The following is a 27,244-nucleotide window of genomic DNA, read 5'->3' as shown; positions in this document are numbered from 1 at the left end:
AAGTGCCTTTTAGAATATCTTGCCTAATGGGTCATTCTTACTCTTCTCTGAACTGTAATCTATTTCCTAAATATATCTTTCCTCTAACCTTGCATGCTCTTGCTTCACTGTTACAAACTCCAAGATGATACACTTTCTCCTAACACTTTTACATTACTAAGCAATTTATTGGTGAATTAGTAATTTTCCCTCTTGTCCTCCTACACAGCTCTTTCTCTGGTCTTTTAGGCTTTAGCTACAAAAGCATCTTCTGTCGAGCCCTAATAGAAAGTTCTAGACAGGGGCGCCTGGGTGGCTCAGTCGGTTATGCATCTGCTTTCAGCTCAGGTCATGGTCTCAGGTTCCTGGGATCCACCCCAGCATTGGGCCCCCTGCTCAGTGGGGAGTCTGCTTCTCCTTCTGCCTCTGCCCCTCCCCCCTACTCACACTCTCTCTCTCATGTTCTCTGTCTCTCTTCTCTCAAGTAAATAAGTAAAATCTTAAAAAAGTTCTAGACAAAACTAAGCATTTTTGTGCTGTCATAGTACAAAAGGTGTTCATACCTCTAACGTGACACTGAACATATTTATAACTTTTTTTTTCATATTTTTCCTCCTCTACCCACCTTTGGAGAGCAGAGATTGTGATCTGTTTTTATCTTTGTATCCTTGGTGCATACCAAATTGCCTAACTGTTGAAGGAGGTAATGAAAATATCTATGTGGTAAACGGAGAATTTAGAAGCTCCACTTTAGCAAAATTTACATAGTTGAACACCTCGACACACACACACACACACACACACACACACGGCTTGTGATTCTTGTCATCTGTATTAGGCAACTCCCAGTTAATATTGAGTAAACACCTGGGAAATGACTGTTTGTGGGCTACTTTAACATGAATGTGTATTATGCAAGGTTTTACGTACTTACTTTCTGATTGAGAACTCTTTTCTCCAGTTCCTTCAAGTGAAGACAGGGATCACTAAGTTACTGTGCATATGCCAGTCTAAAAGCTAGGGATAACGATTTCTGCAGCATAGGGCCAGCCAGAAGAATGCTCTCATCTGTAATGCCCTTCTGATTCTGGGAGTAAGGCCAGCATTCACACAATGCACGATTGTTATTTCTGAATGTCCCTTTGCAAAGAACAGTGTTCTCAAACTTTCTGTTTGATCAGAGCCACATTAAAGAAACACACTCCATATCACTGGACACAAAACTGGAATGAAAATTTCTCAGAACTTGTTTACACGTGAGGCACTCTGAGTTTTCTATTGTCTTCTATTAACCAATTTCTCTCTCTCTTTCTCCCCCCCTCCCCCCCCAGTGGTGGTCTCAATCTACCAAACTCACTCCACAATCCCCTAGAGATTATAACCCATGGTTTAGAAAAACCCTGGCTTGGAAAAAGGTCTTCGATTTGTATGGTCATTCTTCACACATTTCCCTACCCCTCTTCCGAGTTTCCGACCGGTATTTTCGTCTAAATAATCACTGCGCCTTCAGTTTTGTATAAATGCTCTATGATGGGGCCGTTCCCCTTCTTCCTGCGCTCCTTTAAGAGGGTGGTAACGGCACTTCACGGTGCGGGGGCGGGGGTAGGCGGAGTAGCAGGTCCCACTAGCTCCGGTGCAGGGTAGGCCTGCTCTTCCAGTTCTTGTGAGAGCTTGAGTGGGTGTGCACGCGCGAAGGTGTGAGTACGGGTGAGACAGCGACAGCAAACGAGCGAGCGCCAGAGAAAGGATCAGCGGCATCTCGGCGCGGGCAATCCGGGTGACCCTGAGGGGGTCCGCGCGTGCGCAGAGAGCATCCCAGGACTGTTCCGGCCTTCGTGGCACCCGCGCGCGCTCCCGCCGAGCTGAAGTCCGTGGTGGGCAACCGCGCGCGGACGACGCGGCGGCGCGCGCCAGGGGGCGGTCCTGCGCTGTCTGCACCGCCCTCCCTCCGCTCCGCTCTTCTCCTCCCAGTCTCCCCCGCGCTTCCTGCACTAGGGGTTGTCGAAGCCGCCGCTGCCCCCCGTCCCGGCTTGCTCGTACGGGCGGTTCCATGGCGGCCTTCAGCAAGTACTTGACCGCGCGAAACACCACGCTGGCTGGGGCCGCGCTTCTGCTGCTCTGCCTGCTCCACAAGAGGCGCCGCGCCCTCGGCCTGCACGGGTAAGAAGGCCCTTGGCCGCGCTGCCTTCCCGGGCCCGAGCGGGCGCGTCCTGCGCGCTCTTCTCGCCAGGCGCCCGGAGGACGGGTCCCTTGGCCCGGCTGGGTCAGGCGTGGGGAGGGTATCCGCTGCCGCCAGGCTCTAACGTCAAGGTGTCTGGTTTTCCCCGTGGCGCCGTCATCCGCATGTTCCCTGCTCCCAGCACTCTGCCCCCGGGAATGTCTCTTTCCCCAACACCCGCCAGGAAACCTGTGCCTCCTGCCCCCAGGCGTCGTCTTTAGTGCTCCCTGCGCCCTACTCTGACTCCAGGAGCGTGAATCTTTGCCCAGCGCACTAGCAATCCTGAGCCTCTGCCCGGAGGCTGTCGTCCCCCGCCCACCTCCTGTATCAACTTTCTGGGTATGTTCTAGTTTTGTCATCTCATCTCCTGAGAGACCGTGGGTTTGCTTTGTGGACGTGTATGTGTGATTTGAGGCTGAGGATTGGACTCGCCAGGATGGAGGCTGTTGCCTCAGTCGCTTGGATGGGGTTTGGCGTGATTCCCTAGTAGTTGCTGTTCAAAGTCGTGAGGATTGTACATGTGAACGCTTCTGGGTCCATTTGGTAAGATTGCTTTCTAAAGTGGTGTTCCCTGGGAGGTGGTCAGTGAACTCCCTGACATTTCACCCGGAAAGGCTGAATTTGGAGATCAAGGTTCCCTCCCCTGGCTGTTCAGGTGGAAGGTTAAAGTGTGATTTAGCTGAGGATCAAGATCCTCTTCTTTCTCCTCGAGAGAATCTTAATGTTTAGCTTTAACTTTGGGCGATGATAAGATTAGAGGAAGGAAAAGAGAGAATTGAGTTACTCTTGTGGGATTAAGACATAATATTTTATTCTCTGGGAGACACTTGGCTTCAGCAAACGAATTAGGAAAGGTTACTTCCCTAGCATTCTTGCCAGTCACTGGATATTCCATATTAAATCTTGGCATACTGCTTCCATGTATTTTATTTAATTCATCTCTCTGGGCAGGTACTGTTGCCTCTTGTTTTTGTTTTGCTTGAAATATCTGATTAGTAGGAGACTTTGGAGTAAATCACTAACAAGCGGCCTTCCATCCGTGAAATGCTTACTAACCTTCTCCTGTCTTCTTTATACTAAGGTCTGAAGTGGTGGTCTTTCTTTTCCTTTCTCAATTGGATTAACTGAGTTGAAAATGATTTGCATCTTTGTCCAGACAATACAGTACCAATTCACTTTTCTTCTATTCACTTAGCTTTTAAAATGATTTCTTCTGGAAAATATAAACATTTTTTTTTTTCTGTTGTGTGCTTTCTGAGCTCCCAGTTGCAAAGTTATTTGTTATCTGGGAATATGTCAGAAAATGTTAAATGCTATAAAATAACTTTGAATTACTTTTTATTAGAGAAATGTTTCAGTGCATAGAACAAGTGTTTTAGTATGAGGTAGGGGATTTGAGGGCAGCTCTAACAGCTGTGGCTTACTGTGTTTTATCAGAGTATTACATGTGTAATATGTATGGAATTTATATGGAATTTAGAAAAGTACATATTAAGTGTAGAGCCTGAAGAATTTTTACAGATAGAACTCACCCATGTAATCAGCACACAGATCTGCACCCATATAAGAACATTATCAGAAACTCTTCATGTCCCTTCCAGTCAGTTTAAAAGTCATTTTTTTAAATTTATTTATTTGACAGAGAGATAGCACAAGTAGGCAGAGCAGCAGGCAGAGAGAAAGGGAGAAGCAGGGTCTCTGCTGAATAGGGAGCCCAATGCGGGGCTCGATCCCAGGACCCTGGGATTATGACCTGAGCCGAAGGAAGGCACTTAACCGACTGAGCCACCCAGGTGCCCCCAGTCAGTTTAGATAGCTAGTGATTTATAAGGCTGTAGATTATTGTAAGGAAAGTTTTAAATATCATCTCCTGAGAAATAGCATAACAGTGTAAAAGAAATTGTCTTACTAAATTTTAGGTGTTTTTTCATTTACATTTTATTGTAAAATGCTTTGGAAGTCTTTTTGAGAAATTTAGTACTTTTTGAGGGATTAAGTTATGCAACAACTAATTTACTGAACAAAAGATTGTTAACCTTGTGCATTGGCATGAATAAGGAAAATCTTTATTTTCCCCATTAAATATTTTGTGGGAGGAGAATGCAAATTAAGAGCAGATAAGCATGAAGTTTAAATTCCTGAGGTAAAATAATTGAATTATTTTAAAACCATCAAGAATGGTGTTGAGTCTGTTTTTGTAGATGTTGCATTTCCAGAAACTTTTGGATATCTTTCAAATGCTATCTTTGGCTGCACAGTTTGAAGATTAGGAGATTAGAAAATTCTAACTTTATATCTCACTGGCTTTTTGGGTATCGTTTTTACAGGGCTAATTTTCCTATCTGGTGCTTAATTAAGGAACCTATGGCTGCTTGGCCGTTTTTCATCTATGCTATGAACAATAGACTTTTCTTAGAAGGTATTCCTTAGAATCAACTAGGTAAGAGAGCTAGTAAAACCACTTTAAAAGTTACAATGTCACATTATACCAAACATTAGGAGAATAAATAATTTAATTTTCTGAGTTATTTTTTAGTTTTGTTAATGCATTTTTTCAAAGTAAGCAGAATAATATAATGAACCATCTATACGCTTTACTGAAGAAGTGCCATCAACATTTTGCTATTCATGTTTCATCTATAGCCCCTTGCTCCCACCCCTTATTTTTCCAGGTTTTTAGGTAAATTTATATATATTAAACGGTATAAATCTTGGTTACACATTTTTTAAGTAAATGCAGTACAACAGTGTAATACACCCCTATCATAAATTAAAACATTTTCATCTTCTTAGAAAGTTGCCTTGTGTTCATTTCCCACTACGTATACTTTTTCCCCCTTAATTTTAAATCATGCATTTTAAAATCATACATTTTATTTTATTTGTTATTTATGGAGAATAGTGGAATCTGTACTCATAGATAAAGGAGACCATCTATTCAGTTCAAAGGAAGTATCTGTTTCAAAATGTTGTATTATTGCCCTAGGTGCTATGGGTAGAGGGTGTGTGTGTGTGTGTGTGTGTGTGTGTGTGTGTGTATTACACATACATTAAAAAAATATGACATCTTTTCATAGGGAGCTTACATTATTGTTAGGAAGAAGAAATTTAAATGCAAATCAATTAAAATTTTAAGGTGGTGACAGAATGCAGTGTACAGACAGACATGCCTTAGAAGTTCTGAGAAAGGAAAGATTAATGTGTTTGGGAAGCGTTAAGGAGGGCTTTATGAAGAATATGAGCTAAGCCTAGAAAAGGGGTAGGAGTGGATAACTGCAGATAAATTGAATGTTAACAGCAGCCTTTATCAGATTTTTGTGGCATTTTATGGTAGGAGGAAGCTTTGTGGAACCCTTTCAATCCATCTTCCACTGCCACCAGAGCTCTTTTTAAGAAACAATTATGATCTTGTTATTCCTTCATTAAAGTCTTTTGGTTATTCTAAAACACAAAATTCTTAGCACGAGAAAATCGTGTTCATGATCTGGTCCTTTACTACTTCTTCTCCTACTCATCCAGCCATATGGAGTAACAATCTGAGTATGACAGTCTTTGCAGTCTGATTACTGTCATCCCCAGCACTTCTCTCCCACCTTTTGGTATTTATTTTCTTTCAAAACTCAGTCCAGTTAACACTTTCTCTTAGGTGTTTTCTGTCTTTTCCTGATTTCCAAACTGATGTTGTCCTTTGCTCTCATGATATGCTAAGCATTACTTCACTAGTTAGCACTCTGTATTGTACTAGTTTATTTTCTTGGCTTCTGCCTACATCAGAGTGAGTTTCTTGAGGGGTGTACTGCGTCATGTATAAATTACTAATTTGCACATGTCACGGGATAGACACTAAGTGTTGTATGGGGTGGGCAAATTACGTAGGATAGTTGAAGAACTTTTTTTTGAAGAACTTTTTTTTTTAGTTGAAGAACTTTTAAGGTTAAGGATAATTGACAGTTGGGGATGTAGGACCAGTACAACCATGAATAGAGGCATTAGGTGATAGTTAGAGTGATAGTTAGATAGTTAGATAGTTAGATAGTTAGTTAGGTGATAGATAGAGGTGATAGTTGTATATCTGAGAGTATGTAACATGGGCAGGGTATTAGGATATTACAGGCCAATTTTAGAGGGCAAAGAGACCAGTCTGCACTGCCATAGTATTTTATAGTCTTAAGCCAAACACGAAAAACAAAAACAGAACAAAGCAGTTTCTTCCCCTTCCCATGAAGCTTGTCAAGTTCAGATTTCTCGTCCCTCACCTGGTCTCACCTTACCTGGCTAATCTTATTTATATGCCTTTGCCTGCCAATGAGTATGCTCTGTTCCAATAGACCAGTTTTGCACTGTTCTCTGAACAGGCCACATTCATCCCAGGCTTTGGAGCGTTATTCGTATTAACCAAACCTGGAATCTCTCTCCTTATATTTTCTTTTCTTCAGCTCTTATCCTTTAAGGGGTAAGTGAGAGTCATCTATTCCATGAAGTATCATGTAACAACTCTGGATGATCTAAATAATGATCCTTTTTAACTTCCTGAAGCATGAATTTAGGTACCTTATTTTTATTTTTTATTTTTTTGGATCAAACCATTTTATTGAGGGGCCTGGGCAAAAGGTCAACAGGCTGGCAAGATAGTGAGATTTGACATCCTTAGCCCGGCTGGGATCTCTCCAGCTTCACAGTTGTCAAAAGCTTAGGTACCTTTCTTGTTTTATGTCTTAATTGCTTGATTGGGTGTGACCTAGCTGTCAGCTATCAGGGTGTAGCCAAGTCCCCCAGCTTATGGAATGGTCCTTTATCCTTTTCAAAGCCCACTCTGTAGATGGTGGGAACACAGTTTCCTCCCCCAAATATTTCTGAGGAGTTTCAGGAAGCTTGTAGTTTTCTTAGTTACACCTTATTTAAAATTTTGCCTCTGCTCTGTTTTATTTTATTTATTTATTTAAAAAATTTTAATATATATTTTGGTTTTTTTATTTCTTCAGTTTATTTTTTTTTAAAAGATTTTATTTGTAAGTAATCTCTACATCCAGTGTGGGGCTTGGACTCACAACGTGGACATCAAGAGTCGCATGCTCTTCCAGCTGAGCCAGCCAGGGGTCCCTAATATAAATATATATTTTAAATTGAAGTATAGTTGACATACAGTGTTATATTAGTTGCAGGTGTACAACATAGTGATTCTACAAGTTTATTAGTTATGCTATACTCATCACAAGTCTAGCTACCATCTGTCACCATACAAATGTTATTACAATACCACTGACTATATTCCCTATGCTGTACCTTTTATCCCTGTGACTTATTTGTTCCGTAACTGGAAGCCTGTACTTTCCACTTCCCTTCACCCATGTTGCCCATCCCCTGCTCCCACCCCTCTGGCAACCATCAGTTCTCTCTTTATGTATGAGTCTGTTTCTGCTTTTTGTTTATTTGTGTGGGGTTTTTTTTGGATTCCACATATAAGTGAAATCATATGGTTTGTCTTTCTCTGATTTATTTCACTTAGCGTACTGTTGTCTGGGTCCATCCATGTTGTTTTGAATGGCAAGATCTCTTTCTTATGGCTGAGTAATATTCCATTGTGTGTGTGTGGGTGTGTGTGTGTAATATAAACACACCACATCTTTATCCATTCATCTATCAGTGGATGCTTAGGTTGTGTCTGTATCTTGGCTATTATAAATAATGCTGTAATAAACATAGGCGTGCATATATCTTTTTGAATTAGTGTTTTTGTTTTCTTTGGGTAAACACCCAGTAATGGAATTACTGGATCGTATTGGTACTTCTATTTTTAATTTTTTGAGGAACCTCCATACTGTTTTCCACAGTGGCTGCACCAATTTACATTCCTATCAACAGTGCATGAGGGTTCCCTTTTCTCTACATCCTTGCCAACACTTATCATTTCTTGTCTTTTTGATAGTAGCCATTCTGATGGTGTAAGATGATATCTCATGGTTTTTATTTGCATTTCCCTGATGATTAGTGATGTTGATCATCTATTCATGTGTCTGTTGGCCATCTGTATGTCTTCTTTGGAAAAATGTCTATTCAGGTCCTTTGCCCATTTTTAATTGGAGTATTTATGGGGTTTTTTGGTGTTGAGTTGTATAAGTTTTTTGTATATTTTGAATATTGGCCTCTTATTAGATACATCATTTGCAAATATCTTCTCCCATTCAGTAGGTTGCCTTTTTGTTCTGTTGATAGTTTCCTTCCCTGTGCAAAAGCTTTTGCTCTATTTTAGATCCTACTTATATCTTGTCTCTTTTTTTTTTTTTTAAAAGATTTTATTTATTTTTTGGCAGAGAGAGACACAGCGAGAGAGGGAACACAAGCAGGGGGAGTGGGAGAGGGAGAAGCAGGCTTCCCGCAGAGCAGGGAGCCCGATGCGGGGCTCGATCCCAGGACCCTGGGATCATGACCTGAGCCGAAGGCAGACGCTTAACGACTGAGCCACCCAGGCACCCCTATATCTTGTCTCTTGAGCCTTTTTGGTATCTGCCTTGATTCCTATAAAGCATCAGCCACAAAGCAGGTGATTGTAGTAGAGTTTTATCGAACATTTGGGGGTGATGGCAGCGGTTATCTCTCAGCATGGTGAACAGCTTCAGATGGAGACATTCTTTTATTTGTAAGTTCCTTTGACATTTCCATTGTTGGCAGTTTGTTGGCTATTTTTCCCTGAGCCTCAGCCCCGTGGCCTTTTGCTAGATCTTTTCTGTACCTCTTAAATGTTCTCATATCTCTGGCTTTTACTCCCTGCACTCTCTCCCCGCAACTTTACAGCTTTCCTGCATACTTGAAATTCAGCTTTCCTTCATGAGATCTGCTCCTTTCAAATCAAGCTCTAGGAGGCGCTGGCTTCCCTTTGCTCAGTTTCACAGGCCCACTGAATGTTTTGCAAAGTACAAGCATGAGGCAGGTGAGGGGCTGGAAATTCAGGAGACCCTTGGGATGAACCATGAGTGGATGTTATAGGCCTCATTTTGGATCCTCAGAATAAAAAGAGAATGCTTAAGCAAAAGGCCTCAAAGAATTTGCCAGGAAAAGCGTCTGTGTACTGAAACCAACTGATGCAGGTCAGGTCCAGAAGCAGTGTTCTCAGAACTGTGTAGCTATCTGTGGTCTGCTGTTTAATTAATTACACTTCTCCGTTTTTGGCACAATAGCGTCATTGGCCAGAGATTCTTTTTCAAGGTTTTTTGCACTTGCTCTTGCCTTGTCTTGTATGCTCTTTCCCCACATATCCACAATGCTAACTCCCTCCCCTTTTCCCATCTTTTTTCAGAATTTCTTCTCAGGGAGACCTTCCACTGCCATTCAATTTAAAAAAGCATTCTCTACACACACACTGCTCACTTTCCCGGCTTTTCCTTACCACTATCAAATGCAGTATTTATTTTATATACTTATCTTGCTTATTGTATGTCTCTGCTGCTAGGATGTAAGTTCCATGAGGGCAGGAATTTTTGTCTGTTTTGTTCATTGTTACAGCCCCAGTGGCTAGAACTGTGGCTGGCATATAGTCGGCTCTCAAAAAAAGTTTGTTGACTGACTCATTTCTTGAGATGCTCATTTCTTAGGGCTGTGGTTACTGCTTTTTTAAATAACAAATTTTTCTTGCTACAAATGTAAATGTCTCCTTAAGTATATTATGAGCTCTTTAGGAGCTGGGCCCCTTTAAATGCATGGGTAAAACAAGTCTTAGAAATTTATGAAAATGGTATCATTACTGTTTTATAACCTTTTCACAGTTAACAATACAGTGGAAACATTAAAGATGATTTAAAAAATTAAGTTATCCATAATGTCATCACTATAACATATATTTTATTTTTGTTACCTCGTATTTCTCATTTACATGCAAGCATTCTTACATAATTATAATGTACATGTTTTGCTATTTTCATTTAATATGTAGACATCTTTCCTATGTTTCTACATGAACTTTGTAACTATACTCTTTTAAAAAAAGATTTTATTTATTTGCGAGAGAGAGAGAGGGAGAGAGAGAGAGAGAAAGAGAACGTGAGCAAGCAGGGGGGAGGGACAGAGGGAAAGGGAGAAGCCGACTCCCTGCTAAGCCAGCGCACGCACACAGGCACGCGCACGCACGCACGCACGCGCACGCACTCAACGCACGCAGTACTCCATCCGATCCCGGAACTCCTGAGCCAGCCTGGTGCCTCCGTAACTATACTTTTAAAGAAATACATGAATACTCCTTTGTGTGACTATATCATAATTTATTTTGGGCATCTAGGTTGCTTCTGTAATTTTTCTAGATAATGCTAAATATTTTTGCAGGTGAACATTTCTGTCTCTGCTGAATTATTTCCTTGGAATAAGTTGCCAGAAATGGGATTGTAGAATGAAAGCTTATGAACTTTCCTTAGTGTTTATGGAAAGGGTGTGAACATTCTGGAGCTACACAAATTACATCTATTACTTCTCAAGAGTTGCGCCACAGAATACTATGACGAGTGCAGATTTAATTCTCTAATCATCAGTAACGGGTGTTTGAATTTTTTTTTATTACTTCAAAGGTGTAAAATGACGTCACGACATTTTAACTTGCAAGAATGTGCATTTTTACAGGTAGCAACTTGATCTTTATTATGGAGGCGGTTTGGCATACTATAAAACATGGTATGGTCTTTGGAGTTAGATATGGGTTCAAGTTTTTATGCAGCTATTTGCTATATCTGTGACCTTGTACAAAGTTTTCTCAGCCTCTGAGCCTCAGTATTCTCACCTGCAGAACAGGGATAATAGTATTACTTAACTCAGTGGTTCTGAGGATTAAGTCAGAAATTGTCTTAATCAGTAGTCGCTGGAACAAAGCTCAATAGAAGATCTAGCTTTAGTTCCCTATGCTTGCTGAAAGGAAAACTAAAAGGACAGCCAAACATGGCACTATTAGATTCTCAAAAACCATTGAGCCTTCCTAAAAATTTCCTCAAATGTGCCCATGAAAATCGCCCTAAGGAAGCCTTTTTGTATTGATAGGATCATTTACTTTCAAAGTTGGAAGGTATTTACTTTTACATGACACGGTTTCAGGCCTCTGTGTTTTTTCATTTGCTGCTTCCTGAATATGATGTTCTTTATTTCTCCACCTCTTAAAGAAGTCCAAAACTGTATTATTTCTATGTGTGGTCTGACTGACACGGAGTGGAATGGCCTGTTACTTGCTTTGTAAATCCTAAGATTTTGTTAAAATAGGTGAGGTTACATTTATTATTTTTGTGACAATCAATACTCTTCCCTCGGATTTAGTTTTCACAGTTGTTCTCCCTTCATTTGCCCTCCTCAACTTGTGTTTGATTTTTTTTTTTTAATTAAACCTGGGTGCACATATTTATACTTATCTTTGGATGTATCACTTCCTCTAAATTTTTTTTTGGGTGTCGTATACATTTAATTAGTATTTGTTCTCTGTATTTTCCCAGTAAATTTAAGTTATTGGACAGGACCAAGTATAGAACGGTGTGTTTATACCTCTGTAACCTTTCTATTATTTCATACCCTTTGGGTGTTGTATTAGTTCTCATCTTCAACTTACCTAACACTTTTTCACACCTTTCCTTCTGGTAATGACCTGGCACTCCGACCCTAGGACTACGCATCAAATCCATATTGGGCCAGTTGGAGATGTTTCTGCTGGAGCTGGTGAGGAAGGGTCTTTCTTTCTTTCGATTACTTATTTATTTGATAGAGAGAGATAGAAAGTGCGTGCACAAGCAGGGGGAGCAGCAGAGGGAGAGGGAGAAGCAGGCCCCATGCTGAGCAGGGAGCCCAATTCGCTGCTCAATCCCAGGGCCCTGGGACCATGACCTGAGCAGACGCTTAACCGGCTGAGCCACCCAGGCACCCCAGGAAGGGTCTTTTCTGGTCATGGAGCAGTGAAGATGAGACCCTAGAGTGGCATCGGTTTCTTTTGCATGGAAAAGGTGGAGAACTGATTTGGTCCATCGTCAAATGCTTTGTAGCATAATAACTAAGTTTACAGAATTTTCATGATTCCTTCAGAGAAGAGAATGAATTTGGTCCAACATGACTTTTTGGTGAACTTGTGCTTGTTCTTAGAATTTACCACTTCTTCCAAGTACTGGTGCCATATTGTCCATTTTCGTAAATAAGTTGTAATTTTTTCCTAGGATCAACATCAGTCTTATCCATGACCTGATGAATATCACCTTCTAATCTGTTACAATAAAATACAAACTGGAATTATGAAGAATATAAAGATACTCTCTTTGCAGTTTTCTTTACAATTATATTTGCCAGATTAAATTTTATAAAAATGGGTATTGTATTTCTCTATTGTTATTTCTTTTGGAATGATTTGTGTGGAATGTCAGACTTGTTTAAGAATGGCATTTGTAGTTTTTTTTTTTTTTTTAAAGATTTTATATATTTATTTGAGAGGGAGAGTGAGCTAAAGAGAGCACTCACAAGTGGGGGGAGGAGCAGAGGGAGAGGAAGAAGCAGACTCCCCGCTGAGCAGGGAGTCAGACCTGGGGCTGGATCCCTGGACTCTGGGATCCTGACCTGAGCCAAAGGCAGATGCTTAACTGGCTGAGTCACCCAGGTGCATAAGCATTTGTAGTTATTTCTACAAAAAAACTTTGCATCAGGCCCTTACTTAAGGACATGGCTCTCATCATGACATTCTTTTTATGAAAAAAACACTTGTTTTAGATCTCTCTGTCAATGATACAGCATTCTATAAATGTAAGGATAAAATACTCTGGATAGCCAATGGTTACGCCCTTCAGTGGGAGTTATTGTACATATTAAGAGGGTTTGAAGCTTTGAGTATGCTTAAAAAGTGTTTTTATAAAAACATGCCTTTGTAATCCTTTTGCTAAATTAGACCTGAATGAATGCAATTAAATTAATGAGGTATAAAATTGAAAATAAACTTATCAAAGCATATTCAGCTAATTTGATATCTGTAGTTATCTGGGGAGGCTTCACATTTTAGCCTGACTTTAAGAGGTTTGTAGTGTTTCGCTAAGGGATAGAAGGCATTTTAGGTGGGGAAAACAGCATGAGCAAAGGCATGGAGTTAATGGATTTGAGAAGAGACTCCAAGGACATGTAGCTGGAAGTATTACTGTGAACTATTTATTGAGCACTTACCGTATTTTAAGCATTGTTCTAAGTATTTTATGTTTATTCCTTACAGTCTTTTGGGATAGTTGTTTTATTATTTTCATTTTACTAGTGAGGAATCAGAAGGGTAAAAATGGTACCTGCTTATGAGAGTTTTAAGTTTGAATTAGCCATGTGGAAGGTAAAAGACAGAATAAAGCATTTTTATCGAATCTTTCAGATGGGCTTAGATTCAAAGAACAGTCACCAATCATTCAGGGGTTAAAAAAGTTTTATGTTAAACGCAAAGTTAATTGTTAAAATTTTGTGGTAGTATGTTGATATTAAAATGTTAGAGTCATGGTGAAATATTCTAAGATTTTTAATACCTTTTTACCACAAATGAAGGAAACTACATAAAAACATACATAACCTAATGACTTTTTAGTTTTTAAAATAAACAACCTTGTAACTACTACACAGGTCAAGAAATAAATTTTTGCCTGCCACCCCACAAGTCTTCCATGTGCCCCTTTCCAGTCAGAGCCCATCTCTCTCCCTTGCTATAACTGCTATCCTGACTCCTATAGTAATTGCATCTGTACATTTCTTTCTAATTTTATTGCCCAAATGTGCATTCCTAAGCACTATAATTTAGTTGTGTGTTTTCTTATTTGTTTCTCTTAATCTTCATGGCCTGCTCGCATTTGTTTTTCCCCTTTCTTTCTTACAGTTTGTTGAAACAATCAAGTATTTTGACCCATACAGATTCTGCCATCTAGGTTATGCTGATTGCATACTTTTTCTTCATTCTCTGTATTTACTGTAATTGAGTTGTTGGATCTAAAAGTTTGATCAAAGCTTTGATTTATTTTTTATTTTTTTGGACAAGAATACTTCCTAGGTGTTGATGTGGTATACTCTCCATGAAGATGTATGTAGTGTCTGGTTGTTTCTCTTTTTGTGATTTTTAGCAGCCACTGTTGCTTGATGCATAGATCAGTGAATTTTTGTTTCTTAGGGCTTATAAAATGGTGATATTTTAATTCTGTTATTCTTCATTTATAAGGTGGAATGCTTCCATAAAAAGAAACTTTTGGGGCGCCTGGGTGGCTCAGTCATTAAGCGTCTGCCTTCGGCTCAGGTCATGATTTCGGGGTCCTGGGATCGAGCCCCGCATCGGGCTCCCTGCTCGGCGGGAAGCCTGCTTCTCCCTCTCCCACTTCCCCTACTTGTGTTCCCTCTCTCGCTGTGTCTCTCTCTGTCAAATAAATAAATAAATGAAAAAAGAAAAAAAAGAAACTTTTCTTCATTTACTATTTGGTTACCCAGTGGTACAGTTCAATTAGGAAAGGTAGGATAGATATTTGTTCTTACTTTACCAATTTTTAAAATAATCCATTAGTTCCTTGTTATTCTCTGAAGGTGACCAATGAGTTCCCTTAAGTGTCATTATGAACCTATTGATTTACTATAAGTAAATACCTATTTAATGCTCTCTCTTTTATAGATGCTTTGGAGGAAACTTATTTTATGAATGCAGTGGATCTTATAAACAAAATATAAAATGTGCCTTGGTTATCAACTCTTTCAACTATTCTATAAGTTTTAGGATCAGCATGTTGGGATTTTGATGAGGCTTGCTTTTAATCTGTAGGTTAATGTATGATTGCCTTCCTTTTTAAAAATCAATCTTGCCGTAAGTCTGTAAAAATGTGTGAGCTTTTTCAAAAATCCAGCTTTCAGTTTTACTTTACCTCTATTTACTGTTTGTTATTTCCTTCTTTTTTTGCTTGCCTCTGTATTCTTTTATTCTTTACACTTTCCTCGCTTAATTTTATTTTTCTGGTGTTCTGAGAGTGATATGAATTTCCAGCCTTTCTTTTCTAAAGTATGCATTTGAGGTTACAAAGTTCTCTCTAAGCACTGCTTTAGTTGCAGCACAGATTTTTTGATATATAAACTATACCATTTTGTAAACGTATCATTTGATGTGTATATCATACATTTCAAAAATTTTTTTCGTTGACCTATGACTTTTCACAAGTTTATCTCTTTATATATGTCAGGTATCTATTGTTGCATAACAAACTACCCTGAAATTTAGTAGCTTAAAGTAATTATTTCTCCCCTCAATTCTGTGGGTGGCTGGGCAGTGCCTCTGCTGGTTTTGTTCTGGGTTTGCTTGATGCTGCTTTCAACTAGAGGATTGGCTACACGGGGGAAGATTTAAGATGGCTTCACTCATATCTGGCTGATGGTGCTAGCTGGTGGCTGGGGTGCCTTGGTTCTCATCTAAGTGACTTTTTATCATCTAGTAGACTATACCGGTTTCCTCATTTGTAGTCTCAGGTCAGCATTCCAAAAGGAAAAAGTAAAAGCAAAAAGGTTTCTGCCACATACTTTTGGATACAGCAAGTCACAAGCTTGGCCCAGATTGAAGGATGAGAAAATAGATTCCTCCTTTTTAGGAGAAACACAAAGAATTTGTCTCATATTTAATTTACCACAATTTCCAAACATTTGGGAATTTTTCTTGTATTTTTTTTCTTCTTATTGTTGATTAAACAGCAAAATTGCTTTGTAGTTATTATTTCTTTTTTCATTATTTTATTTTTACTCCTTCTAGTAGTTTGGAAGTTATTCTTTATTTTACTTTACTTCTACTGGTTACCCTAGAAATTTTAACATGTATTAAAATTTTTAGGTCTAAACATTAATCAGTAATACTTCATCCCCCTCTTAAGCAGTAAAATGACTTTTAGAGCAGTGGCTCCACTTAGCTTCCTCCTGATTTATTTGCATTTGTTGTAGTGGGGTTTTTTTTGTTTGTTTGTTTTAAGTACTAAAAGACATTACTATTGTTTTATGTAATACTCATTTAGAGTTAACTATATATTTACTACTTTGGTTGCTCTTCATTCATTTTTGCAACCTCTACCTTCCAACTGGAATCACCCTCCCTGCCACCACCAATATGACCTTTAGTACAAATCTGATAATGAACTTTCTCCATTTTGTCAGATAATGTTTTTATTTGCCTTCATTCATGAAAGTGTGATTTTTTTTCTGTCCGTTGAATATTTGATTCTCCCATCTTCTGGTTTCCATTACTGATATTGAGAGGTCAGCTATCAGTTTGTAGCTGTTGCCCCTTTGAAGGTAATGGGTCTTTTTTCTCTAGCTGCTTTTAAGGATTTATCTTTATCTTTAATTTTTCTGGAGCTCACTCTGACTTGGTGAAGTGTGGATATTTTTATCTATCCTGCTTAAGGATTCACTAGGCCTTTTTGACTTTGTGGATTGGTGTCTCTTCCATTTTGGAATATTCTCAGCCATTATCTATGCCTTGTTTTCTTTCTTTATACTTCCCGGACACCAACTAAGATAGTCTCATTGTAACCACTGTCTCTTCCTTTTTTTTTTTTTTTTTTTTTTTTAAACACTTGACAGATTTGTGTTTCATCCTTCTGGGGGCAGCATGCTAATCTCTGTATCATTCCAATTTTAGTACATTGCTGATGAAGTGAGCATTCTCTTACTTTTATTTCTTTGTTTTCCATCTTTTTGTTTACTTTTTGCTACACTCCGGATAGCAAATTCTGATTTAGCTCCTAGATTATTAGTTGTCTCTGGCTGTGTGAAATCTACTAAAACTATTAAATACTTAATTTCACTTGTTGTATGTGTTATTTTTTAAAGTTCCACTTGGCCCTGGGGTGCCTGGGTAGCTCAGTCAGTTAAATGTGGACTCTTTGATTTCGGCTCAGGTCATGATCTTAGGGTTGTGAGATAGAGCCCTGTGCTTGGCATGGAGCCTGCTTAAGATTGTCTCTCTGCCTCTCTGCCCCTCCCCCTTCCACCTTCTGGCTAAAAAAAAAATTCTGTTTGGTTCTCTTAGATCTCTCTCTCTCTTTTTTAATATAATTTCCTTATTTTGGTAGATAACTTTTATTTTGTGTATTTATTTCTTTAAATATGGTCTGCATTGTCTTATAGGATGCTTTTGGAAATTCCAACATCTGAAATCTTCTTGGGTCTCCTTCTGTTTTCTTTTAATTTCTGCTGGTTCCTGTTTATGGAGTTTAGTTTGCTGTGTGCTTGGTTATTTTTGATTATGGTCAGGATATTTTATTTAAAATTCTAGGGATAATTTTGAGGCTTATAGTAAACATACTTTTAAGAGGAAAGTTTGCCTCTTACAGTGCCTGGGAGCAATATTCAGGGAACAACTTAAACCGAGTTCCTTATGAGCACATTCTAAAATTTTTAGCACAGCATTTTAATAAATGGATGGAAAACTCACATTTCAGATGCCATGTTTTTGTTTCCCAAACGAGCTATATCATTGTATGTCCACATCATTGTCGTGTTAATGCCTTTCAAATCAACATCTCTACTCTTGTACTTCAAATCTAAACTTTTACAAAATTGTCTTCTGTTTGATTCCATATAGTTATCTCACTGGGACTTGAAATTGAACAAGTCTACAATGAATCCAGTTATTATTTCCCTTAAATGTGTTTACTGCTGTTATTCTTTTTGTAGTTAACGGAATCACTGTCCTCTAGTCACTCAGGGTGTATATTGTTTGTGAAACCTGAGGAAAATGATCTTTGCCTTTCATGGCATCAGTTTGGAGCTGATGGTTTCTAATACCTCCTCTTTCTTTACACAGTTCTTAAAGTTTTATGACTTTATTGAAACATTGATATACAATAAACTGATATTTAAAGTACAAAACTTGGTAAGTTTTGACATGTAACACCTGTGAAACAATTACTACGGTCAAGGTAACGAACATTTTATCACCCCAAAGTTCCCTTGTGGCCCCTTTCTAGTCAGTCCTCTCCCTGCCCTTAGCTTGCAGCAACCACTGATTGGCTTCCTATAGCTACAGATTGGTTTTGGTTGCTCTAGAATTTCATAAGTGGAATCACACACTATATATGTTTTTGTCTAGCTACTTACAGTCGGCGTAATGCTTTCGAGATTCATCCATGTTGTGTATATCAATTGTTTTTCAATTGTTGAATACATTTTATGGATATACCACAATTTTTTAATCCATTTGCTTGTGGGGGAACATTTGGATTGTTTCCAGGTTGTGACTATTAAAGCTGCTATGAACATTTGTGTAGAGTTTATTTATGGACATATACTTTCATGTCCCATGAGCAAATACTTAGTAGTGGAATGGCTGGATTGTATGGGAGTTGTATCTGTAACTTTTTCAGAAACTTGCCACACTGTTTTCCAAAGTGTTTGTATCATTTTATATTCCCATTAGCAGTATGGAAGATTCCAGTTGTTCCACATCCTTGATAACTCTTGGTGTGATCAGTCTTTTTAATCTGAGCCATTCTACTGATTGTATGCAGTGGTTTCTCACTGTGGTCTTAATTTTCATTTTCCTAAGAAATAAGGGAACAGTTGAGCATTTTTCATGTGTTTATTTTCCATCCATATGTTTTCTTTGGCACAGTGTATTTAAATCTTTAAATGAATTGTCTTATTCTACTGTAAGAGTTTGTTATGTATTCTGAATATAAGGTTTTTCATGGATGTATGTTTTACAGATATTTTCTTAATAGTATTTTGAAGAGCAAAATTTTGATGAAGTCCAATTTGTTGATTTATTTTTTTTTTCTGGTGCAGCCTGTACTGTGTGTCCTATTTAACAAATCTTTAACTCAAGGTTACAAAGTTTTTTTCCTATTTTCTTCTCTTTCATAGTTTTACCTCTTACATTTAGGTCTGTGTTCCACTCCAAATTAATTTTTTTTGGTATATGGTGTGCAGTAAGTGTTGTGGTTAATTTTTTTTACATATGGCTATCTAGTTGATCTGGTACCATTTGTTAAAAAGATTATTCTTTCCCCATTGAATTGCCTTAGCACCTTTGTCTTAAATCACTTGGCTATATATGTGCGGGTCTGTTTCTGGACTCTTCTGTTCTTTGATCTATATTTGTACTCTAGTATCACACTCTCTTGTTTATTGTAGCTTTATGATAAGCCTTGAAATGAGGTACAATTCTTCTGACTTTGTTTTTTTCCAAAATTTATTGGTTATTCTAGGTCCTTTGCAATTATAAATGAATTTTTTTTTAAAGATTTTATCCATTTGTCAGAGAGGGGGGCGGGGAGCAGCAGGCAGAGGGAGCCCGATGCGGGGCTCAATCCCAGGACCCTGGGATCATGACCCGAGCCGAAGGCAGACGCTTAACTGACTGAGCCACCCAGGCATCCCTATAAATGAATTTTAAAATCACCTTGTTACTCCCTGCAAAAAAGCCTGATAGGATTTTGATTGGGATCGCATTGAATTTCTAAATCAATTTGGGGAGAATTGACATGTTAACAATATTGAGTCTTCTGATCCATGAACATGATACGTCTCTCTATCTAGTCATCTATGATTTCTCTGCAGTGTATTGTAGTTTTCTTTCTTTCCTTTTTTTTTTTTTTTAAAAGATTTTATTTATTTATTTGACAGAGACACAGCGAGAGAGGGAACACAAGCAGGGGGAATGGGAGAGGGAGAAGCAGGCTTCCCACAGAACATGGAGCCCAATGTGGGGCTCAGTTCCAGGACCGTGGGATCATGGCCTGAGCTGAAGGCAGATGCTTTACGACTGAGCCACCCAGGTGCCCCATGCAGTGTATTGTAGTTTTCAGCATGTAGGTCTTGCACATCTTTTTCTTTCCAAATTTATTGTGGAATATTTAATATTTTGGGTGCTTTTGTAAATGATATGTTTAAAATTCCAATTTCCAGTTATTCTTTTCCTATATGTAGAAATACAATTGATATTTGTGTATAGATGATTTATTTTGGAACCTGGCTGAACTCACTTAGCTTTCTTTTAGATTCCTTAGGATTTTCTACATAGATGTTTATAGAGTCTGCCATAAAGATAGTTTTACTTCTTCCTTTCAATTTGTGTGTCTTTTATTTATTTTTCTTACCTTTTTGCACTGTGTTTTCCAATAGTAGTATTGCATAGAAGTGGTGAGAGTTGTGGTCTTTGCCATATTCTGGATCACAGAGACTCAGTCTTTCATTAATAAGTATGATGATAGCTGTAGGTTTTTTGTGGTTTTTTTAAGATTATTTACTTGGGAGAGAGAGAGAGTGAGAGTGTGAGCACGAGTGGGGGGAGAGGCAGAGGGAGAGGGAGAAGCAGACTCCCCGCTGAGCAGGGAGCCAGACAGGGGCTCAATCCCAGGACCCTGAGATTATGACCTGAGCAGAAGGCAGATGCTTAACCGACTGAGCCACCCAGGCGCCCCATAGCCATAGGTTTCTGTTGATGTCCTTTATCAGATTGAAGAAGTTCCTTTTTATTCCTAGTTTGATAAGCGTTTTTATGATGAATAGGTGTTAGATTTTGTCAAAGGCCTTTTCTTTATATCTATGGATATGATCATATGGTTATTTTTTTTAGACTGTTAATATGGATGAATTATGGATTGATTTTCAGATATGACCCTGATCTTCCATTTCTTGGATAAATTCCTTCCCTCCTATATTTTTTTATAAATAGTTGGTTATTGGTCTTGTCTTTTTTTTATAATGTGTTTGCCAAACAAAAAGGAGAAGTCAGCACAAAGCACTTCTTGCAGTATACCAAAATGCAGAGGTTGTCTTGAGGGAATGCACTTGTAGTTGTTTGAATTTGAGCCAAACTAGCCACTTTTTTTTTTTTTTTTTGTGGAACATCATTTTTACTTGAAAGAATGACTAAATAACTGTAGTTATTTGGCCTTGAATATTGCAGACATTCTCTTGTAGTGCCTTCAAGAAAAAACAGCAGTGTTTATTGCTAATGTTACAATTTAAGCTTTCAAGTGAAAATTAGAATTTAACAAATGTAATTCTAAAAAATATTGCATAGTACAATATATTACATTTGGAAAGTCTACTACACAACTTAGTGAATCATTATTTTCCTTTTTTTTTTTAAGATTTTATTTATTATTTATTTGTCAGAGAGAGAGCGCACAACAAGCAGGGGGAGTGGCAAGCAGTGGGAGAAGCAGGCTCCCTGCTGAGAACTCTGTCCCTGCAGAACTCAATCCCAGGACCTTGGAATCATGACCTGAGCCCAATGCAGACACTTAACTGACTGAGCCACCCAGCCATCCTGAATCATTATTTTCCAGCAGACTAATGCATATTACAAAATTTTGCGTGGAAAAAAGATCTATTGAAAGTGTAATATAGACCAATGGATTTTATTGTATAGGGTACAAAGTTCATGGATAGCGTTCAGACTGCACTGTAACATTATAGTTTCAAGATAGAATATCCACAATTATGAACCTATTCCTGTTTATTTCTATCACAATAGATAGAAAGAATGCAGACTCTCATATGAGAACCCAGTTTTCTTCTATTAAGTCAGACGTTAATGAGATTTTCCAAAATATAAAACAGTGCTACTTTCCTTACTAAATTTTTTGTTTGGGGAAATATAACTATTTTTATAAAAATTTTATTTAACATGTAATATGTGTATTATCTTTAAATGAATTTTGTTATACCTTGAAGTGTAACAAGGCAACTGATGATTAATGATTGTTTAGATGTTACAGATAACATCTTGCCATTAGTGTGCAAATCAGTAATACAGTTTGAACATGTTGAATACCTTTATTTTAATGTATTTAGCGATAAATTGATCTTTTTGGTAGCCAAAAGAAATACACAAGAGTGGAAGATGTGTCTGTCTGTTGTCTAGCCATTTTTAGTTTCATAGGATAAAAATCAAGAAAAGGAAAATACTGAATGTTTGTTAGAATTGAATATGCCTACTAGTAGATCATGTTTTTGAAAATAAATTTCTCTCCGGTCTTTAGCATGACATTTCCAGTGAAAAAATGCAACCCAATAATTAGGATTCTAGCATACTGTTCTAATTTATCCTAAATAATCTACATATATTTATATAGCTAGTGTCTTCAATATTGAGAACATCCATGAAAACATTAAAGAATTCCTTAAAAAGAGGAATTCAGAAAGCCTTATAAAAGGGGCTCATAATTAACTGCACATGCCTGAACATATGTAAAGGCATTTTCTGAAACAGTTTTACAATCTCATAAAAACTTTAAAACAGAGAAACAATCCCGTAATACAACTAAAAATAGAAAAAAATAATAGACCCAAGCACTCTTAGAATAAGAGCATCTACTGAATTGTAATTAAGTTTGGCTTTCTAGCCTTGTTCAGTGACCTGGTTGGTATCTCATTACTGAAAGTGTTCATTCTATAGATTGTTGGAGCTCAACTAAGTGTTGAACATAGAGGGTTGAATAATATATGCCCCCAAGAGTAGACATGAAGGTGTGCTACCCTGATTCCGCTTCAAAGAAGGGCCTACTGTCCAGCCGAGAGGAGTTGGATCACCAAGTAACCGCTTCTGGCCACACCTTAGGGTCTGCCTTAGTTGCAGAGCCACCTCCCCTGAGCTCATGACCTCCCTGGAGCAGCATGGATTTGTAGACTGAGCAAGATGAAGGTAAAAAGACCTAGCTGTTTCAACCCCTCACAGAGCACTCTGATGGACAGTACTTGCTACAGGGCTTCCTGCCTGATTGATTGAAATTTTACTGGGCCTGCATCACTGTTTCAGCTTTTCTTACCTTCCTTTCATAGGTGTTGATCCCCAGTAAACATTTTGATACAAGCACCACCTCATGTCTACTTTGGAGAGACCAACGTGCAGTAGCTCCTGATCTCATGAAACTGATTTACTGGGAGGAAATACCAATCAAACAGGAGATTTAAAATGTGATCAATGTTGTATAGAATTATGGGGTGCTGTGGTAGTGTGTTATAAAAAGAACCTAAGCCTTGTTGTTACATTGTTTAGGGAGGTAACCTGGGTTAGTGGTTAAGACCTGGGTACAATTGCCAAATTAATCACTTTGAGTAGCATGAACAATACCACTTACCAAGCCAGTTTTTTATCTGTAATGTGGAATGACGCATGGTCTTTCCTCCTTTAGGCAACTAACCTGGGATTGCTCACATGGCTAGGAGAAGATACCCAGCAGCAGGAGAGAGGGCCCAATGCACAAACATTTTTCAAGCCCTTGCTTGCATCAGCTTGCTAATATCCCATTGACTGAAGCAGTTCACATGGCCAAGCTTTAACTCAAAGATAGAGAAATAGACTCCACCTCTCCATGGGGAAATTTGTAAAATGAGTGTGTGTATTAAAAATTACTAATTTAATGCTTGATATAGTAGTTAATATTTTTTTGAGCACTTACTGTAAATTATACTAAGGGGCAACCAGACTATTATACTTAATATATTCTATCTCCGTATGATATGAAAAAGAAGGAACTTATTTGGAGAATTTGGTATATTCTGTTGATATCTTAAAATAATTTTTATGATGGGAATAGTTTGCAAATAAAGCTCTCTTTTCTTTTCTCTACAGTAAGAAAAATGGAAAACCACCATTACAGAACAATGAGGTAAAATTTTAACTGCTCGACTCTTTGGGATTTCATGTATTTATTTTATTTATTCTGTTATATAATTTTGAAGATTTATTTATTTGAGAGAGAGAGAAAGAGCCCATGCGCGAGCAAGGGGAGGGGCAGAGGGAGAGAATCTTCAAGCAGACTCCCCTACTGAATGCGGAGCCCCACTAGGGGCTCGATCCAGGACCCATGGAATCATGACCTGAGCTGAAACCAAGAGTCAGGCTCAATCAACTGAGCCACCCAGGCACCCCTTGTTACATAATTTTGAATTAGGATAAAATCATATAATTTTACAATTAGAAGGGAATTTAACTATTATCTTTACTCCACTGTGTATTATAGCAATTCTTTTTGAAATAGGATTCGTTGATAGGTGACTTCTGGTATTTACTTGAATCTGTTCATTTGATGAGAAGTACCACCTAGGAGGCAACCATTAGTGTATTAGTTCTAGCCCATGACGGGATTAATCTTTTCCTCTGCCCTCTTAGTGATTGATTCTATTTTGTCTTTTGTAGCCACACAGGACAGGCCTGCTTTATTTTCTCTAATTGACTCTCATATTGTTTGAAGATAGTTGTATCTTCTGAGTCTTTTTTTCCATGCTAAGCAACCCCTCATTCCTTCAAGTGTTTCTTAACCTGTCATGGTTTCCAATCCTTTTTCAATTCTGTATACATTCTTCTGGACCTATACTGGTTAGTTTCTCTAGATATTATTCTTAGACTAGAACATAGTTGTCCAGATATGCTCTGACTAGCATGGAATACAGCAACACTATTACATAACTTGTTATGAAAGCCATATTGCTGAAATTCAGCCTAAAATCGCTTTTATTTCTTTAGCCCTAACTGCTGTTTACATTGAGTTGAGTTATGGTAAATTATAACCTTCAGGTATCTTTCTGATGAACAACTCTGTTGACAGATTGCCTACATCTGTATTCATCAGTTGATTTCCTTCTTTCTTTTTTAGTAACTGCTTTATTGAGCTATAATTCAAAGACCATAAGATTTTTCCATTTAAAGATACAATTCAGTGGTTTTAGTATATTCACAGAGTTGTGTGGCTAACTAATTTGAGAAAATTTTCATCTCCCCAAAAAGAAATTCCATACCCATTAACAATCACTCCTCATTACCCTCTTTTCCTAGCCCCTAGTAACCAGTAATCTGCTTTCTGTTTCTATGATTTGCCTATTTCAGATATATTATATAAAAAGAGTCATGTAATATGTGGTCTTTTGTGACTGTCTTCTTTCACTTAGCATGACGTTTTCAAGGTTCATTTGTGTTGTTGCATGATCAGTACTTCATTCCTTTTTATTGCCAAATAATATTCCTTTGTGTAGATTTACCACATTTATCCATTTATCAGTTGAGGGAAATTTAGGTTGTTTTCACTTTTAGGCTATTATGAATAAGGCTGCTATGAACATTCATGTGCAAGTTTTTGTGTGGACCTGTGTTTTCATTTCTTTTGGGTATACCTAGGAATGGAATTGCTGGGTCATATGGTAACTCAATTGATTTCTTTTGAATAAACATTAATTTATTCCTATATGTGGCAGCTTATTGGATCTGTATTATTAGTCTATACTGTAGTATGTCTGTACTGTTAGTGGAATTTTGAATGTAATTCTAACATCTAGTATGTTAGGTAGAAGGCATTATCCATAATTTAAATTGGCCTTCTCTTTTTTTCCTCACAATTGCTGATAGTATTGACTGTGTAAAGGAGCAAGGAAATTACTCTGGCATCTCTTAATCTTAGTTTGCTTATTTTTGGTATGGTTTATTTGGCTATGATTATATCCAACTATAGCAAAATCTGGTTCATATTTCTTTATTAAGGGCCACAGTAATTTTATAAGAAACATCAAATTCCTTAATTTATTAATTCATTTATTAAGTCAGCCTCTCAACAAGTATTGATTGAGCCCTTCATATATGCCTAGTTATTGGTCTTGGCTCTGGGTGTATAGCAGATAATAAATATAAGTCCCTACCCCTGTGAAGCTTACAATATACATGTCAGTTAATATACTAGCATAATATCCCTAAAAAAGAAGAAAATGGGAAGAGTTAGACATAACTTATTACTAGGAAACTCCTGCCAGTTTCTAGTGATTAGTGTCTCTTAAATCTTTCCAAATCCTCCATATAATGTCTATTCTCTGACTATCCTGGAGATTGTTACCAAAATTTCTGTTCTTTGGTTTCTGTGATCTTTCTCTCTGGCTTTAAAAAATGGGACAAGGTATGCTTTTCTTATTGTCTGTCATATCTCCATCTTCATAATCTCTCACTAAATTATATCTGAGTAATCAAGCCTTAATTATCTTAGTTATATCTACTATCTATATATTAGCAAATCTTCAAGTTCTAGGACATCATTAAAACTTGTTAGTACAGCTAAATTCATTCACTGATTTTTTTTATTCTTTTTTTTGTGCAACTTTTTTTAGCATATACTTATTTGCTCATTGTACAGTGTGAGCAAGATAACTTTAGGTTAGATTAAATTTTGGACAAAAAAGGATATAATACCATATGCACACTTACACCACATTTGCAAAATTTATAGGAAGTGAACACACGTTCACATATACACATATATGCTAAAATGAAATCTGGTAGGATATGTGCCAGATATTAACAGTTGGTATCTCTAAATGGTAGGTATAGGCTCCTTATTTTTTGCTTATCAGAATTTTCTAATTTTTCTGTAGTGAATGTATTATTTATGAGGGGAGGCATTTAAAAAGGGTTTGTTGTTTTTTTTTTAAGATTTTATTTGACAGAGAGAGCATGCACAAGTGGGAGGGGGATGGGGCAGAGGGAGAGGGACAAGCAGACTCCCCGCTGAGCAAGGAGCCCGATGTGGGGCTTGATCCCAGGACCCTGAGATCATGACCTGAGCCGAAGGCAGACGGTTAACTGGCAGAGCCACCCAGCCGCCCCAAAAGGGATTTTTTTTCATTGAAATTTTTTATAATGTTTGGTGAGATGGTACACTTTTCACAAGACATGAGATTTAGGAAGGAGAGGAAGATTTAATAGAGTTAGACAGCAGTATAAAGAAATAGTTGACTTGATTTAAAAAATACTTAATTTTGTAATAATGTAATGTATGGTGATTAACATAACATAATAAAATAAAATTAAAAAAATACTTAATTTTGATGGCAGTATACATGATATAAATTTCAAAATATATAAACACTGCTGGGTTTCTGGGGTACTATAAACTCAGATGGGGAATTTAGCATTCCCATGCATATTTTATACTGATGGGGTTATGTGTATGTATGTATATCTTCATAAACAATATAGGTAGAATTATTTTGCATATTAAATTTTAGAAGTGGAATCATGATAGGTATCATTCTACTTTTCAGCATATTTTTTAGATCCTATGTTAATGTCTATATTGA

The 27,244-nt window shown here is 37.8% G+C and overlaps 1 protein-coding gene and 1 non-coding gene across 7 annotated transcripts in view; one reads left to right on the top strand and one right to left on the bottom strand.

Moving 5' to 3' along the window:
• Positions 1–1,493: 1,493 nt before the first annotated feature.
• The window catches only part of ABCD3 (ATP binding cassette subfamily D member 3), an 80,366-nt gene continuing 54,615 nt past the window's right edge, over positions 1,494–27,244 (top strand). For all 6 annotated transcript variants that reach the window (XM_035017987.1, XM_035017988.1, XM_035017990.1 and 3 more), the window contains exons 1-2: positions 1,494–2,139; positions 23,760–23,796. In XM_035017987.1, the coding sequence (XP_034873878.1) occupies positions 2,030–2,139; positions 23,760–23,796 (147 nt within the window). In that variant the 5' untranslated portion in view covers positions 1,494–2,029. The remainder of the gene's footprint in view (positions 2,140–23,759; positions 23,797–27,244) is intronic.
• On the bottom strand, positions 16,735–16,836 carry LOC118020455. Its single transcript, XR_004681891.1, has one exon. It is a non-coding gene; the product is annotated as a U6 spliceosomal RNA (small nuclear RNA).

This window comes from Mirounga leonina, unplaced genomic scaffold (assembly GCF_011800145.1).
Source record: "Mirounga leonina isolate KUSES-001 unplaced genomic scaffold, KU_Mleo_1.0 Mir_173, whole genome shotgun sequence".
Taxonomy (NCBI): Eukaryota; Metazoa; Chordata; class Mammalia; order Carnivora; family Phocidae; genus Mirounga; species Mirounga leonina.
The sequence above is the reverse complement of the archived record's forward strand: the minus strand, read 5'-3'. Positions and strand labels throughout refer to the sequence as shown.